Source organism: Colobus angolensis, unplaced genomic scaffold (genome assembly GCF_000951035.1).
Source record: "Colobus angolensis palliatus isolate OR3802 unplaced genomic scaffold, Cang.pa_1.0 Scaffold53, whole genome shotgun sequence".
In the NCBI taxonomy this organism is placed as follows: domain Eukaryota; kingdom Metazoa; phylum Chordata; class Mammalia; order Primates; family Cercopithecidae; genus Colobus; species Colobus angolensis.
Genome location: NW_012118821.1, coordinates 10,463,047 through 10,479,389, shown reverse-complemented (window position 1 = coordinate 10,479,389; position 16,343 = coordinate 10,463,047). Strand labels below are relative to the sequence as shown.

The 16,343-nt window shown below is 46.2% G+C and overlaps 1 protein-coding gene across 2 annotated transcripts in view; it reads right to left on the bottom strand.

The window, feature by feature from the left end:
* Positions 1-16,343, bottom strand: part of TSSC1 (tumor suppressing subtransferable candidate 1) — a 173,634-nt gene that overhangs the window by 52,927 nt on the left and 104,364 nt on the right. For both annotated transcript variants that reach the window (XM_011960956.1, XM_011960958.1), the window contains one exon: positions 13,684-13,840. In XM_011960956.1, coding sequence (XP_011816346.1) covers positions 13,684-13,840 — 157 coding nt within the window. The remainder of the gene's footprint in view (positions 1-13,683; positions 13,841-16,343) is intronic.

Here is a 16,343-nt window from a genome sequence, read left to right as displayed (position 1 = left end):
CCGTCTCAAAAAAAAAAAAAAAAACAACAAGCTGAACTTCTTTGAGGTGTTAACAGGGGTCATCATTGTGGGATATGGTCCTAATTCGGCAGGTTTCATGCTGCTGATCAAACAAAATGTATACTTTTCTTCTTCAAATCAGTGATTCCAAAATGAGTGATTCCCCATTCCGGAGTCTGGCACGTGGGGTGGAGATAACTCAAGGGACACCACGAAATTCTCAGAACAACCTCAACATAAAACCAACTACATCCGACGGTGTGCAGATGCCTCCTAGTCCTGCCGCCGCGTAGGATGCGGAGGGGAGGTGCCGGGACAAATGGCAAGAGGCACAGCTCCTAACAGAACAGAAGCCCCTGACTCCACACCAGGCACCAGGCAGCAGCCACCGATGGCTGCAAGACAGATTTCAGACGGTGTGGAAGCTCGTGCTCAGACGAAGATTCCAAATGCTTTCTAAAACTCAAGTTTATTATTGTAATGAAAGAGGAAAAACTTTAAGAAAGATATGTATCTATCCAATGATGATGATGATGGCATTGCTTACCAAACTTTGAAAAACTCTTTTAAAAAATAATGTAACGAATTATTTCCCAAGCTTACAAATCACCTACAACATATGGATTGGCAATGTGGTTCATTTCTTCCTGTTTGAAAAGCCACAATAAAGCATGTGACAGCTTTCCACAGGTGTAAGAAGTATTAAAAAGGAAACTCTGAGAATCACACCGTTCAGTCCCCAAGCTCGCTTTGATCAAATCTGCAGATGTACAAGTTCTTTATGTTGGGACCTATGGAATACTTCCAGGAACAGAATCATGTTTCAATGCTTCCTGGTAACCTTTTCTGACAGGTAGGCATGGAAGTTTGACACGGGGTGACTCAGTTATTGAAAGTCTGTGTTTACTCAGACATCTCTCACTGGGACAAAAGTACAGCTCCATCAACCAAATAACCCCAGTTAAAGTATGACAGAAAACAAAGGGAAGATTCAGGCTGCACATGAGGGGAATGGCTTTTTTCTCCATTTTTTTTCCTTTTTTGTGGAGACTGACATCAATAATTAACAGCCTAAGTAAATGCTTCCTAGAACTTGGGCATGGCTCAACAGAAACAAGCACTCTAACACTAAGAATTTACAACCAAGGCTGGGCACAGTGGCTCACGCCTATAATCCCAGCACTTTGGGAGGCCAAGGTGGGTGGATCACCTGAGGTCAGGAGTTCGAGACTAGCCCAGCCAACATGGTGAAACCCCGTCTCTACTAAAAATACAAAAATTAGCTGAGTGTGGTGGCCCATGCCTGTAATCCCAGCTACATGGGAGGCTAAGGCAGGAGAATTGCTTGAACCCAGGAGGCGGAGGTTGCAGTGAGCCGAGATCGCGCCACTGCACTCCAGCCTGGGCGACAAGAGTGAGATTCCATCTCAAAAAAAAAAAGAAAGAAAGAAAGAAATTAAAGTAAAAATAAAAAAATTTTAAAAATAATTCACAGGCAGAAACAGGACCATTTATCAAGCATGTAGGCAGAAAAACAATGGCCCTCATCACCTAGCCCTCCACTCCTCAAAACTCTACCCTCTGGTGGAAAATGGGCCACAGCCCGGGCAAGCCTGTCCTTGGGGCAGACATGGGCTGTGACGTACAGGGCATGGCTCTGCTGTGACATCCAGGACATGGCTCCATGCTGGAGGCCTCAGGGTCCTGATCCTCTATCCCAGAGAGGGCTGGAGGAGCACAGCCAGGGCTCAGAATGTCCTTTTGACGGACAGAACTCCCACCAGCCCCAAGGCTCACCTGTGTCCTCTCTCGGGTTCACACGGGGTCTCCTCCCTAAGGCTGTGACAACCCAGGCCCACAGGGGCTCCCTCACTGCAGAGCTCCCCCCAGGATGCGGGTGGGACGGCTGCATCAGCAAAGGGCTTCGAGGCAAACGTTAACAAATCAGTCTTCGCCCTGGGTCTTCTCAGCAAGTCCAAACATAGCTTTTGAACCATAACGTATTTTTAGGTAAAACGTGCTGTCTAAAACCCGAACAGCAGTTTGGTCTCTTTTTTCTTCTACTTCTTCTCCTTCTCCTTCCCTTGACCCCTGTTTATTAAACAGTAGAAGAAAAGTCAACTCCAGTTAAAATTCCCTACATGCGGGGTTAGTATACCTTCAGGCATAACATTTTAAAATTATTTAAACTTCAAGTTTAAATATCACAAACAGAACTTCAAAAAACATATTCTGCTGTGTTCTTGTTGGAAGCCGCCCCCTTCAAGAATTCACACGTGTACATTCTAATCCCCAACGTGAAAGTATTAGGAGTCAGAGCCTCAGAAGGTCATCAGGTCATGAGGGCAAAGCCTTGGCAAACAAAATCAGTGTCCTTTACCAAACAGGCCTGAGGGAGCTCCTTCTTCTCTTCCACCAAGTGAGGACACAGCAAAAGGCGCCATCTGTGAACCACGAAGAGGGGCCTCACCAGACCCCAACTCAGCCAGCGCCTTGATCTTGGACTTCCCAATCTCCAGAACTCAGGAGAAGCTACCCGGTTTGATGGGATTGTGCTAAAGCAGCCCAAATGGACTAAGGCATCTCCTAAGCCATTCCCCTGGACACACCGATCTGCCTCTCTTTACCTAAAACACCCATTTGCTTCATAAAAGGATCAACAAAAACATACTTTTGAACCACATTGTTTAATGGAAATTCAACTAAAATCCTAGGGGAGATAGGAATTTCTCTTGTAATATAAGTAATTATCTATATTTTCTGCACTGTATATTTAGATTTTTGTATTTTGACTCTTCCTAGAATAAGCTGCACCTGCACATTGCATTTTACTAAAGTATTTTCTCATCATCTCCTTCCTAATAATTTAATAACATTTATATGGGGCAAGGGAGACTCTGATAACCATTCCCTATTTTATTTTATTTTATTTTATTTATTTTTGAGATGGGGTCTTGCTCTGTCGCCTAGTCTGGAGTGCAGTGGAGTGATCTGGGTTCGCCTCCACCTCCCAAGTTCAAGCGATTCTCCTGCCTCAGCCTCCTGAGTAGCTGGGATTACAGGTGCCCACCACCATGCCCAGCTAATTTTTGTATTTTTAGTAGAGACAGGGTTTCACCATGTTGGCCAGGGTGGTTTCAAACTCCTGACCTCAGGTGATCTGCCTGCCTTGGCCTCCCAAAGTGTTGGGATTACAGCATGAGCCACTGCACCCAGCCGCATTCCCCATTTTAAATGGAGACTTTAAACAAACTTGAAAGAAAATATTTTTCTATTCTCCTACAATATCACAAGTTGTTCTTTTCCTACACAAACTAAGGGATGTTAGGCATCATCCTGAGCTCCTTTGGAAAGCGAATGGACAACTCTGCTCACGAGCCAGTAACCCGGAAAGCATGCCAGCGTGAGGCACTTTACACCTAAGTGCATCCAGGCTGGCTAAAACCAACCAGCACTAATGTAAATCTTTCTCACAAGAATCTGGGCCAGGCTCAGTCGCTCACACCTGTAATCCCAATGTTTGCGAGGCCAAGGTGGGAGGATTGCTTGAGCCCAGCAGTTTGAGACTAGCCTGAGCAATGTAGGGAGACCTCATCTCTACCTACAATTTAAAAATTAGCCAGGCATGGTGGTGCACGCCTGTGGTCCCAGCTTTGTGGGAGGTTGAGGTGGGTGGATCACATGAGCCTGGAAGGCTGAGGCTGTAGTAAGCCGTGATCAGACCACTGCACTCCAGCCTGCGTGACAGAGCAAGACCCTGTCTCAAAAAAAGAACCTAATAATAATAAACCTAATAATAAACCTTCAGTGGCAATACGGCCATAACCACGGACAATTCCCTACTCTCATTAACAGCAGAATCATATCACAGCGTCTCTGAGACTTTCGAGCATGTTTTCTTACTACTTATCCTCAAACACAACATTTACAAAATGTGAAGGAGAGCTACCAGTTCACTCCTCTTCGTAACACTTAACCTGAGCCAATTCCCACCGCTCTGTCTTACTAAACTAAAATGAGGGACAATGAACAGAGCTGAAGCCAAATCCTGCTTTTTCAACAAAAAGCCTCCAGTGCCTGGGGGAGCCACACACACCGCTTTCCTTCCTACCGCCTCAATACCACCTTCTGTGCCCTTTTCTTTTCTTCTGATAATAATCTTAACACGTACACCCCGCTTTCCCAGGTAATGCTTAACGCTCTCAGCCTGTCTGGCATTTCACTGTGATATTTACCTCCATCTACACTGAGGGGGTTGTCTTCCCCCAGAAACTGGCTCAGGTGGCAGACAGAGATCAGCTGGCCACCATGCAGGTGATGGGCACTTGGGCATGTCAGAGAAACACACAGTGTGTGGAATGCAGCCTTGCTCAGCTCCAGCCCACAGGACTCCTTCCTGTGGCCTCCTCCCTGCCGGGGTGGTGGCCATATGGGATGGAGAGAGGAAAAGAGGGAGGGAGGGAGGGAAGGAGAGAGGGAAGGACAGAGGGAGAGAGGGAGGGAGCTATAGCTGTCGTTCACTTCACTCCCATCCCTCAAAAGCTTCTTATTATGGATTCTAGTAACTTCGCCTTTAAAGGAGATTTTCATCATCCAAGAAACAAGGCGATTTCTAGAACGACTCTTGATATACCACTTGGGAAACAGAGCACAACAAGAATACGCCGAGGTTTCCATTATTTTGACGTTGCTTCCACTAGCCAGCAGGGAGCATTAATCTACAGTGAAGGTGCATAACTCTTGAACAGCTGGAGAGACTCTTTATCATCAAAGGGAGATGGAAAGCCATAAAATTACCCTGTTGTGGCTAATCAGCCATCGAACCAATGGTGATGATGATGCATTGTGGAGACACCACATCCCAACTTCACAGCAAGCCGACACAAGAGAACAGTACTTGCAGAAGATATAATTACCTCCTTCCTGCTCTTACCTGCAGAGTTCCAGGAAACCTCTCCTTTCTCAGGGCTCCGAAAGGCACTGGTAGAAACATGAGCTGGGTAGGTGTAAAGCGCCGGGAAGCATTAGAGGACGTGGTGGGTCCACAGTCAATTGCTCATTATTCACTATCAATATGTACACTCTATATATTGATAAGATGCATTTAGCTATCAGTTTAATCATTGACTCAGGGAGAAACCTAATCCTTTATAGAAGAATAACCATATACAATATTTTTAAAAGGCATCCTAAAGAAACCTTTCTTACCTACCCTTGGAAAGTAAAAATGTATTATCAATGATAAGGGTGATACTTGTATTCATCTCATTTAGCCTCAATTTCTGTAACAAAGTATAGAATTGTAAATTCTTCTTATTAATCTATAGCCCATCTTGTCCAGAAAGAACTTAAGGCAGTGACATAGTTGAGATGTTTGTCCCCTCCACATGTCATATTGCAATGTGATCCCTAACGTTGCAGGTGGGGCCTGGTGGGAGGTATTGGGTCATGGGGATGGATCCCTCCTGAATAGCCTAGCAGCATCCCCTTGGTGGTGAGTGAATTCTCGCTCAGTTAGTTCATACCCGAGCTGGATGTTTAAAAGTCTGGGGGCTGGGCGTGGTGTCTCACACCTGTAATCCTAGCACTTTGGAAGGCCAAGGTGGATGGATCACCTGAGGCTGGACCAGCCTGACCAACATGGTGAAACCTTGTCTCTACTAAAAATACAAAAACTAGCCGGGCATAGTGGCAGGCATTTGTAATCCCAGCTACTCAGGGGGCTGAGGCAGGAGAATCGCTTCTACTGGGAGGCAGAGGCAGAGGTTGCAGTGAGTCAAGATGGCACCATTACACTCCAGCCTGGGTGACAAAGTGAGACTGTCTTAAAAAATTTTTTTAAATAAATTAAATTAAAAATAAAGAGTCTGGGACTTCCCCATTCTCTCTCTTGCTCCTATTCTCACCATGTGATATGTTGGACCCCCTTTACCTTCCATCACGATTGTAAGTTTCCTAAAGAATCACCAGGAGCAAACGCTGCTGCCATGCTTCCTGTACAGCCTGTGGAACTGTGAGCCAAATAAACCTCTTTTTTTTTTTTAATAAATTACCCAGTCTCATGTATTTCTTTATAGCAATACAAAAATGGACTAACACATTAAATAGGTACTGAGGAGGGGAGCATTGCTACGAAGATGCTGCAAATGTGGAAGCAGCTTTTGAGACTGGGTAATGAGCAGAGGTTGAAGGAATTTGGAGGGCTCAGAAAAAGAAAGGAAGATGAGGAAAAGTTTGGAATTTCTTACAGACTTATTAAGTGATTGTAGCCAAAATGCTTACAGAAATATGGACAGCGAAGGCCTGACGGGGCCTCAGATGGAAATGAAGAAGCTATTTGAAACTAGAGCAAAGGTTATCCTTGTTACGCCTTAGCAAAGAGCTTGGCTGCGCTGTGTCCACTCCCTGGGAAGTTGTGGAAGTTTGAACTTAAAAGAAATGACCTAGAGTATCTGGCAGAAGACATTTCTCAGGAGCAAAGTGTTCAAGAGGTAGCCTGGCTGTTTCTAACAGCCTACAATCAGATACAGGACCAAATAAATGACTTAAAGTTGGTACTTATGGTTAGAAGGGAATCAAAGCATAAATGTTTGGAAAAGTCACAACCTGGCCATGTTGAAAAGAAGCAAAGAGCATTTTCAGGGGAAGAATCCAAGAGGGCTGTGGAGCAACCTCTTACAAGAGAGATTTGCATGACTAAAAGGGAACCAAGCGCTAATAGTCAAGACAATGGGAAAAAGGCCTTGAAGGCATCTTGGGCATCTTGGGAGGGGGAAAGCCTTTCTCAACCAAGGTCCAAAGGTCCAGGAGGAAAGAAGAGTTTCCAAGGCCAGGCCCAGGGACCAGGGCTCTGCTTCCTTGTGCAGCCTCAGGACACTGATCCCTGCATCTAGCTCCAGTTCCACCCAGGCAGCCAGCGGTCTGCTGAACTGACTTCATCCCCCCCCAGGCGGCCAGTGGTCTGCTGAACTGACTTCATTCACAGAGGGAACTCATCTGATGATTTCCAAAGTCCTTTTCAGCCAGAAAACTGCGGCCGTGCCCTCTGTAAGTTCCTACTCCTGAGGCAGGCTGCCTTGGCTGGAGTAGCAGGGGCATCAGCTACTGTGAGGCTAAAGGAGGGTGGAAAGAGGGTCTGTAACTTATTTTGATTCATTAAAAACAAAGTTATGTGGCACTGAGCAAGAGTCAATAAATGTAGACTCTATGTCTAATAAACAAATAAGTAAGTGTCCTCTATATCTAATAAATGTAGAACTGGAAAGAATCAGAGGCCCCACAACCACCCCCACTCCACACACAAGGAAACAAGGCCTCAACAGAAATGACTTGCCCGAAGTTAGAACACTACAAATAACTACCTGCAAATCTGAAACGAGAGCCTCCAGCCTAGGTCTACGACCTTGACGGCCACCATCTCTCCCACAGTCACTACGGCTGACGAAGCAGCAAACCAGAGGTAGAGAGGGGAAAGCAGGTTAGAAAAGAAAGGCATTTTGTTATTTTCAAAATGTGTAATTCCCATATACAGCATACTTTATTGATGTTTATCAACCAAAAGGACCAGCTAGAAAAAACTGAAACATCCTCAAAGCTTACTCTCATGAAGATACATTTACATTCCTAGGAACAGAAACAATTTCTTAATCACACTGTGATGAACACAAATGGCTCCTTCTGTTCATTCGGCAGGGAGGTGACCCCAGTGTTTCTGGAGTTCTGGGGTGAGAATTATTTTTGGTTGTGTCCCTTACCATATTTGCTAAGGAAGATCCTGAAAACAAGGCAGTGTCAGGATTCCTTTAAAGCCCTCCCAAGGTCCCCGCCAGCCCTGGTGCTCTGCAGCTCTGCCCGGCAGGAATGGAGGCCCTGAGCTGGGCTGAAAGGAGCTACCCCGCCACCAGCACCACTTAGACGCTCCTGTCTCAGCCTCGCCTGTTCTGGCTATGAATTCTGGCTATGAATCCTGAATACTTGCTCTGTAGGAGTGAGTAAGCCTTTACCTTAACCTCTCGGGGCCACAGGGTAAGGACAGTCCCTACTTTACAGGATCGCTGTGGGAAATGGATGAGGTAATGCATGCAAAGCCCTGGCAAAGGGGCCTGGTTCATAGAATGGTTCGATATGATATGGTTGTTGCAAAGCATTCACTTTCTCACTCAAATATGCGGATCGTCTGCCCTGTGCTGTCCTTGGTGCTGAGGACACAGCCTTGGACCTGACAAAGTCAGCAGCTTCTGCAGAGGCTCAGCATCCACAGAGAAAACCACACGTGAGTGAGAACAGAGACGGGAATACTGAGCAGTGACAACTCCTATGAAGAAAGATAAAACTGGGCAAAATGGGCCGGGTGCAGTGGCTCACACCTGTAATCCCAGCCCTTTGGGAGGCAGAGGTGGGCAGATCACTTGAGGTCAGGAGTTCGAGGCCAGCCTGGCCAATATGCAAAACCCCGTCTCTACTACAAATACAAAAATTATCCAGGCGTGGTGGCTGGCACCTGTAATCCCAGCTACTCAGGAGGCTGAGGCAGGAGAATCACCTGAACCCGGGAGACAGAGCTTGCAGTGAGCCGAAATCACGCCACTGCCCTCCAGCCTGGGCGACAGAGGGAGACTGTCACCGGGAAAAAAAAAAAAAAGGGCAAAATGGCAAGAAATCATGGGGTAGGGGTGGAGCGTGGTGACTTGAGAGGGAGGTAAACAGGCGAGGCTGAGACAGGAGCGTCTAAGTGGTGCTGGTGGCGGGGCAGCTCCTCTCAGCCCAGCTCAGGGATGCCATTCCTGCCGGGCAGAGCTGCAGAGCACCAGGGCTGGCGGGGACCTCAGGAGGGCCTTAAAGGAATCCTGACATTGCCTTGTTTTTAGGATCTTCCTTAGCAAATATGGTAAGGGACACAACCAAAAATAAAACATTCTAAGAACCCCATCCATCTGAATGGACTTCCTCCCCAGTCAGGGCTCTTTTAAAATTTAACCTGAAAGACTGTTTCAGGACAGGATGGGAAGTGGGTATCAGACGTGCCTCATTCTGCCTCTCCGGCATCAACATCGACACAGGCTTTAAGTCTGACAGGAAACATTTCACAGCCTGTTCTCTCTGTAGCTACTACCTGAAGGTTTCGTCTGCAAATAAGAACTTGGGTCTCTACAGTCCTTTATCTTAACCCAGACATTCCTTTCAGTTGATCTCAGGTCTTTAGACAAATTCAACCAATTGTTAACCAGAAAATGTTTACATTTACCTACAGTCTGGAAGCCTCCCGCTTTGCGTTGTCCCCCCTTTCTGGACCAAACCGATGTATTTCTTAAATGTATTTGATTCATGTCTCGTGCCTCCCTAAAATGTAGAAAGCCAAACTTCACCCCAACCATCTTGGGCACATGTTCTCAGGACCCCCTGAGGGTTGGGTCACGGGCCACACTCATAGTCAGCTCAGAATAAATCCCTTCAAATATTTTACAGAGTTGGACTCTACCCATGTAGAGGCCCTGCCACATAACCATCAGCTGAACAACACCAACTCCGCTTCAGGGATGAAGGTTTGAGCTAGAGAAATGAGTGACTTCCTCATGACCCTACTGCCCACAAGGAGTGGGTGAGGACGAGAAACCAGACTCAGTACTTCCCGGCCAGTCTCTGTCTACTTCCATAGGCTGCCTGGCTCTGGAGCACGTCTGATTAGCGTTCAGGGCGGCACGCCGGGTCACCAGACTCTATAAGTTCCTTTCTTAGCCTTCACTGTTCCCACTAGCAGGAGCTAAGGGCAACTGGAGGGGTGCTCTGTTCAGCCTCTGCTTGTTGGAGGGCTGAACACAGACACAGGAGAGGTGACCGAAATTAGGCCATCGGGTTGCTCCAGACAGGCAAAAGCTGAAATGGCCAGGAGGACGGGAGCCCCTAACATTTCCCTGGGGTGTGGGGCACGCCTCTAGTTTGTAGGGCACACCCATGGCGGCCGTGACAGTGGCTGGAGCGGTAGCAGCATGAGTGTGGGGAACCGTGTGGCATTCTCGGGCACTCCCTGGTGGCCAGAAGCTTTGTGCAGTAAACATTTCCTGGAGCTGTTCTTGCTGCCAATTATGTGCCTAAAGGAGGCAAACAAAACTACCACCAAGCACCTGGAGTCTGACCCCAAAGGGAGGCCTTCACCTGTGTGTATTCACCAGGCCAACATTCCCCAAACTCAAATTCCCTGTCTAATCACAACACTTTCGCACCATGGAAGACACTTAAAGGAACACGCATGATGACACCAAATGCTGGGGAGGATGCAGAAAGGAGGGCCCTCATGCTCTGTCATGGCTCACACGTGCAGCAGCTCCGTACAAAACTAACTGAGCCAAGAGAAATAAAACCTCCTGTTCATGCAAAAGCCTGTTCGTTAATATTTACCACAACTGTAGTCATAATCGCCAAAAACAAGGAAAAACCCAGATGAGCGTCAATAGGTCAGTGCTTAACAAACCGTGGTGCGTCATGCCATGGAATATCCCACAGCAGCAAAGAGGAACCGGCCACTGACCGGCACACGTGGCGGCTGGAACCCAAACTTGAAAACGAAGCAGCAACTCAACCTCCAGGGAATCAAGCTAAGTGAAGAACGTCAGTTATCAAAGGTTACACTGTGTGATTCCATTTATAGAACCTTCTCCAAATAACAATACAGAGACAGAGAGAGTACAGATTCGGGTCAAAGGTTACACTGCGTGATTCCATTTATAGAACCTTCTCCAAATAACAATACAGAGACAGAGTACAGATTCGGGGTGGCCAGGGGCTAAGGCCTCGGAGGGGAAGGGAGGTGGCTGTGGCTATGGCTATAAATACAAGGTAGCACAAAGGACCTAGGTGTTGGAGTTGTTCTGTGCCTTGACTCTGGTGGTGGCTACACAAACTCACACACACAATAAATGGCATAGAAGCCAATGTTCACACACAAATGCATATAAACAGGTGGAATCTGTGTAAGTGCAGTGGGCTGTATCAATGCCAGTTTCCTGTCTGTGATACTGTACCATAGTTATGCAATGTTACTCTTGGGGAAAACTGGCTGAAGGATACATGGGATCTCTCTGTTATTCCTACAACTGCATGTGAATTTACAACCTCAAAATAAAAAGCTTAAGAGAAAAAACAATATGCAGTAATATATTGGATAACAAAATAGAATTCAAGAAATACTTTGAACAATAGAGGCAAAATCAGAGTAAATGGCATTCCAAGGTAGATCCGAAGATAGTTGAATTTGCCTGTTTAATATCAACGATTTTTTTTTTTTTTTCCAAGACGGAGTCTCACTCTCTCACCCAGGCTAGAGTGCAGTAGCGTGATCTCAGCTCACTGCAACCTCCGCCTCCCAGATTCAAGTGATTCTCCTGCCTCAGCCGCCCAAGTAGCTGGGACTACAGGCACTTGCCACCACATCCGGCTAATTTTTGTATGTTTAGCAGAGATGGGGTTTCGCTATGCTGGCCAGGCTGGTCTGGAACTCCTGACCTCAGGTGATCTACCCACCTCGGCCTCCCAAAGTGCTGGGATTACAGGTGTGAGCCACCGCACCCGGCCTTCAACAACTATGTTCATAAGTGTATGTACATACAATGCAATTTAACATTACAATGTAATAACTGGTTCCCCGCGACACACACCCGTGTGGCCTGTCTTTGCATACAGTGTATGTGATAGTGTCTGCACAAGGTGGGAAGCTGAGAAGCAGTCTGACAGCTCCTTGTCCCCAGGGAGGGCCAAGACCAACGTCCCTTTTCTGAGCTCACCTGTCTCTGCACATCCCAGCAGGACTGTCATCCTCTACACATGCGAACCTCCCTAACATGACCACTGACCTGCACAGTCTCACTCATCTGCTCCCTGGTGCCGGTGTCTCCTGCAACGTGTACACACATTAACACATACACACATGTGCTCATGTGTGCACCACACAGATGTGCACAAATGTCTATTTGCTGGGGATGTGGCCGTGATTGGAAATGTGGAACTCGTAACAGTGCTGCGTGGTTTGCACAGAGATCCTGCATTCGGGCAGGCAGCGACAGCACAGAGGCAATCACTCCTGGGGGCTTTGGGACTCTTCCTCTGCCTCCCCTTACTGTGCAAGACTGGCTGTGATTTTCATACTCAGAGCATCTCCGCAAGAAGAACTAGCCACTGGTAGAAGCACAGCAAGTATAAAAATAATTCCCCCAGCCGGACGCGGCGGCTCACGCCTGTCACCCCAGCACTTCGGGAGGCGGAGGCGGGCGCATCACGAGGTCAGAAGATCAAGACCATCCTGGATAACACCGTGAAGCCCCTTCTCTACTAAAAATGCAAAAATTAGCCGGGCGTGGCGGCGGCGCCTGTAGTCCCAGCTGCTCAGGAGGCTGAGGCAGGAGAATGGTGTAAACCCGGGAGGCGGAGCTTGCAGTGAGCCGAAATCCGGCCACTGCACTCCAGCCTGGGAGACAGAGCAAGACTATGTCTCAAAAAAAAATAAAAAAAAAATAATAATAATAATAATTCCACCACAAACTGATACACACAGAGCATCCAGAGCCACAGACGGCCTGACCCGCAGCACTGCTCTCTTCCATACCTAACGAAGGAAACCTGAGCTGGTCCTCGGTCCCTGTTCCAAACACCATCTCATAAGCAAATCCCTCTTCAGTTCCTCTAATAACAATTAATGCCTGCTCCCTCCGGGGCCACAGCATACAGTGCGTGATGATTTCGGGTACATCATGGCCAGTCCCACCCACAGTCAGCTGTGTATACACTGGGTCTCCCCATGGAGATTATGACTCTTGGAGGCCGGGTCCTCTAACTTGTCACCTTGGTGTCCCTGGAGCCTGGCAGGGTTTGTGTAGCAGGTGTTTAATAAGTATTTGTTGTATTAAATTGATTTAATTGGTAGAACTGACTAGACAGAAGTCACTGTACAAACGATGAGTCTCTTGCAGATACACGCACATGTGCACGTGTTACTGCATTAAGTGAGACAATCACTATTGTTATTGTCAACACTCATAACAACATTATGCCCCCGCAATCTCCTTTAGAAAATGCGGCTTCTTAATTTTTACCAAGGCCTCAAGGCGTTCAGAGAGCAGCTCTGATTGCTGTGGAGAGGTCCCTGGGAACGACCGGTGGGGGTGGGTGGACACAGCCAGGCCTCCAACCTCATGAAGCAGCGACTGGCCAGGGAGCCACGTGAATGACAGGCCACGTGCCGTACAGGGGCGGGCTCGGGCACGCAGCCCCATATGCACACTGTGCATTCACGCTTTGTCCACAGGAGGAAGGGATTACAGGCTGCAACCTGAAGTGGTAAATAATTTACGTGCAAGCATGATTCGACGCACACTGACCGAGCTGAAAAGCCACACGGCACTCGAGGGCAGTGCGGCGCCTGACCCTTTACCCTCTGGCAGGTCCCCGTGGACAGCACTCCTCTGAGATGCAGAGGAGAAAGAGGGATGCAGGCGCGCTTGCTACATTTCTGTCAATGTGGCTCATCTAGAAAACACGGGGACTAAAATTAAACATCAAATTCTAGCAGCTGTTTAAAAGAAAGGAGCGTTTTGGACGCATAGATGGTGGCTCCTGCAAAGGAATCTGCACAAGCTCCTGCACCTGGCCAACCTGCAGGCTCGTTCTGGGCGCAGGAAATATGCAAACTCCTACCAGGCCATGTTGCCGTGGGCTGTGTTGTCAAGGTGACAGAGCAGCTCCAGGGTCTGCGCGGTGCTGGATGAATCATCAGGGGATTCGTGGCTGCCTGATTCCAATTCCTTCGGCATCCTCCACACGGCTGCACACGTCAGGACTTTGCTGTCTGAAGCTGAGCAACAGAGCATAATGGATAATGTCAACAGAGCACGGTGTGCCCCGCATTCTGCAGACAGCACACCCACATTTACACAAATCCATAAGCAGGGCGCATCTGCTCTTTAAAATATTTACGACTGCAGGCAGCAAAGACAGAGCAGGGAGAAGCACGGCCTGAGTCGGCAGGCAGAACCCGGCACGGTTCGTCATCGGCATCCTGTTCACTCACTTTCTCTTTGTTTTAAACACCATCATGCTGTTTCAAAAGAAAATTTAATTTCCTCAAAATCGATTTCCTTCCGTTCCTCTTCAATAGTTCTTCAAAAAAGGGAGTGAAATGGGGGACTATAGATACATGCAGCTGGTGTCTAAGGTTGGCATTAAATGGGCTTTCTCCTCATAGCTGTATGAGATCACCAAAAATGACTATTAAGCACACTGAGCAATATTCCATTTGGAAATCCTGTCACTCATGTTATTCTGCCTCAGTTTACCTAAAGTGATGAGTGTCTGGGACCGGAAGGTAACGCCATTCAGAGGCATTGCAGGCTTAGGCCTGGAGCCCCAGCGTGCAACAGGCAGCAGCCCAGCCTCACCATGTCATCAATACAGCCCCTTCTCCTAGAAATGGGAGTCTCATCCTTACATGCGCCTGCTGGTGGCTGTTCAGTCTCCCTGAGTCTTGACACTCTTTATTTTTAAGATGCTCCAGGAATCTAGAGTACCTAGCAAAGCTACTTTGTGGATAAAGAGACTCAACTTGCATTAGAAAGACTGGGGTCACTTGTTTTCAGGGAAGGTGTCAGGCTCTAGGTCTCTGACTCTCTAGAAAATTTCTCAATATAAGTTTTTTAAAAATTAGATTGAACATTGAATTCTTGAAGATAAATCCTTTCAGAATTTGCTTTCCATTTAGTTTTAAATTGAATATGTGCTAAACACCTCTCCCTTTTCAAGATGGCCTTTAATGAATAATAGTAAAATAGCAAACAGGATTCAACATTAAATCATCAACTTATATCAAGTGAAGAATATAAAAATATCATATATTGTGTTAGAACAAAAAAACATCCCATGGGTAGTACAAGAAGAAAAACAGTATGGCATTACAAAATAACAACGACCTTATGTTACAATCGAAAATGTATCACTCACTGATGATGATGCTCCTGCAATCTGAATATCAACTAATCAACCAAGAAACGCAGCAACGAACTCAATGACAAAATATCTAGCTTTGTGAATATTATTATTACCATTGTTAACCATGATCGAATGATAAGAAGTTAAAAGATTAAGATTTCAACCAGGATTTTCTGATTCCGAATTCAGTGCCCATTTTATATACCATGTTGGGTCTAAAAGAACATGCAATTGTGGCTTAAAGAAAAAAAAAAATCCTTCATCATATATGCATACAATGTTAACATTTCCAACTTTACAAAAATGGAGTGTACAGACAGTTTTGTCTACATGAGAATTTTATTTATTTATTTATTTATTTTGCTGAAATTTTCAGCTCGTGAGACTGGCAATGGCACTCCTGGAAACATGCAAATAACTGAAGAGAAAGTTAGCAATTTGGAGTAGGAAAGAAAAAATGGAATGCCTAACCCACCAGCATACACTAACCCAACGAGGCGGAGATTATCTTAATCTTTCTAAACAGCAGAAAAATACATGTCTAATCTTACAAATGATAGAACTAATAACAGGAGCACTAAATTGTGGCTGCACTTCAAAATGAATGAAATATATAAGATGACAAAGGGAGGGTATAGTAAAAACAGCTATTCTGTGGAAGAAATGACTAATGGCAGACACTCCCCACCACATCCCCAATAAATTCCTTCTTTGGCAAATTCTTTTCAGGTGTAAACAAAGTGACTTTCCTGTAACTGCCAGCTCGCCAAACTCCATGTTGCCCTCAATAAAGCAAAAGTGGTGCATGTGAAATAAGATTTTCCACTCTCAGGTAAGCTACCTCCCTTCAAAGTCTACACCAGAGATGACGTTTAAGTGACTAGCTGAACAGCGAAGTTTCCACGTAACCAGTTCGTCTAGCGCTAGTCACCTCTCTCCCCAGAGTCCGCCAACTTCATAGAGTAGAGAAGGCAATGGAGGAACCTCCCAGAAAATATCGTTAAGAGAATCTACACTCACTTCAACTTCCTACACTCACTTCAACTTTCATTCTGAGAACTTTCATTCTGAAAACTTTCTAATGTTGTAACAAAGAGGGGTTTTTGTTTCTATTTTCTTTGAAAAACAGAAACCCACAAGGATAAGAAGAGCAATAAAGTTTTGGAAGCTGGAAAGAAACAGACCCTTAGAAAGATGGTCACTCGATTTACTACAAAAATCACACTCCGAGTGGAGAAAGGATGGTCTTTTCAATAAATGATGCTGGATCAATTGTATATACATATGAAAGAAAACAAACTTGTATCCTACTTCATCACATACTCAAACACCAATTCCAGATAGACTGATGATAAAGATGTAAAGATAAAATA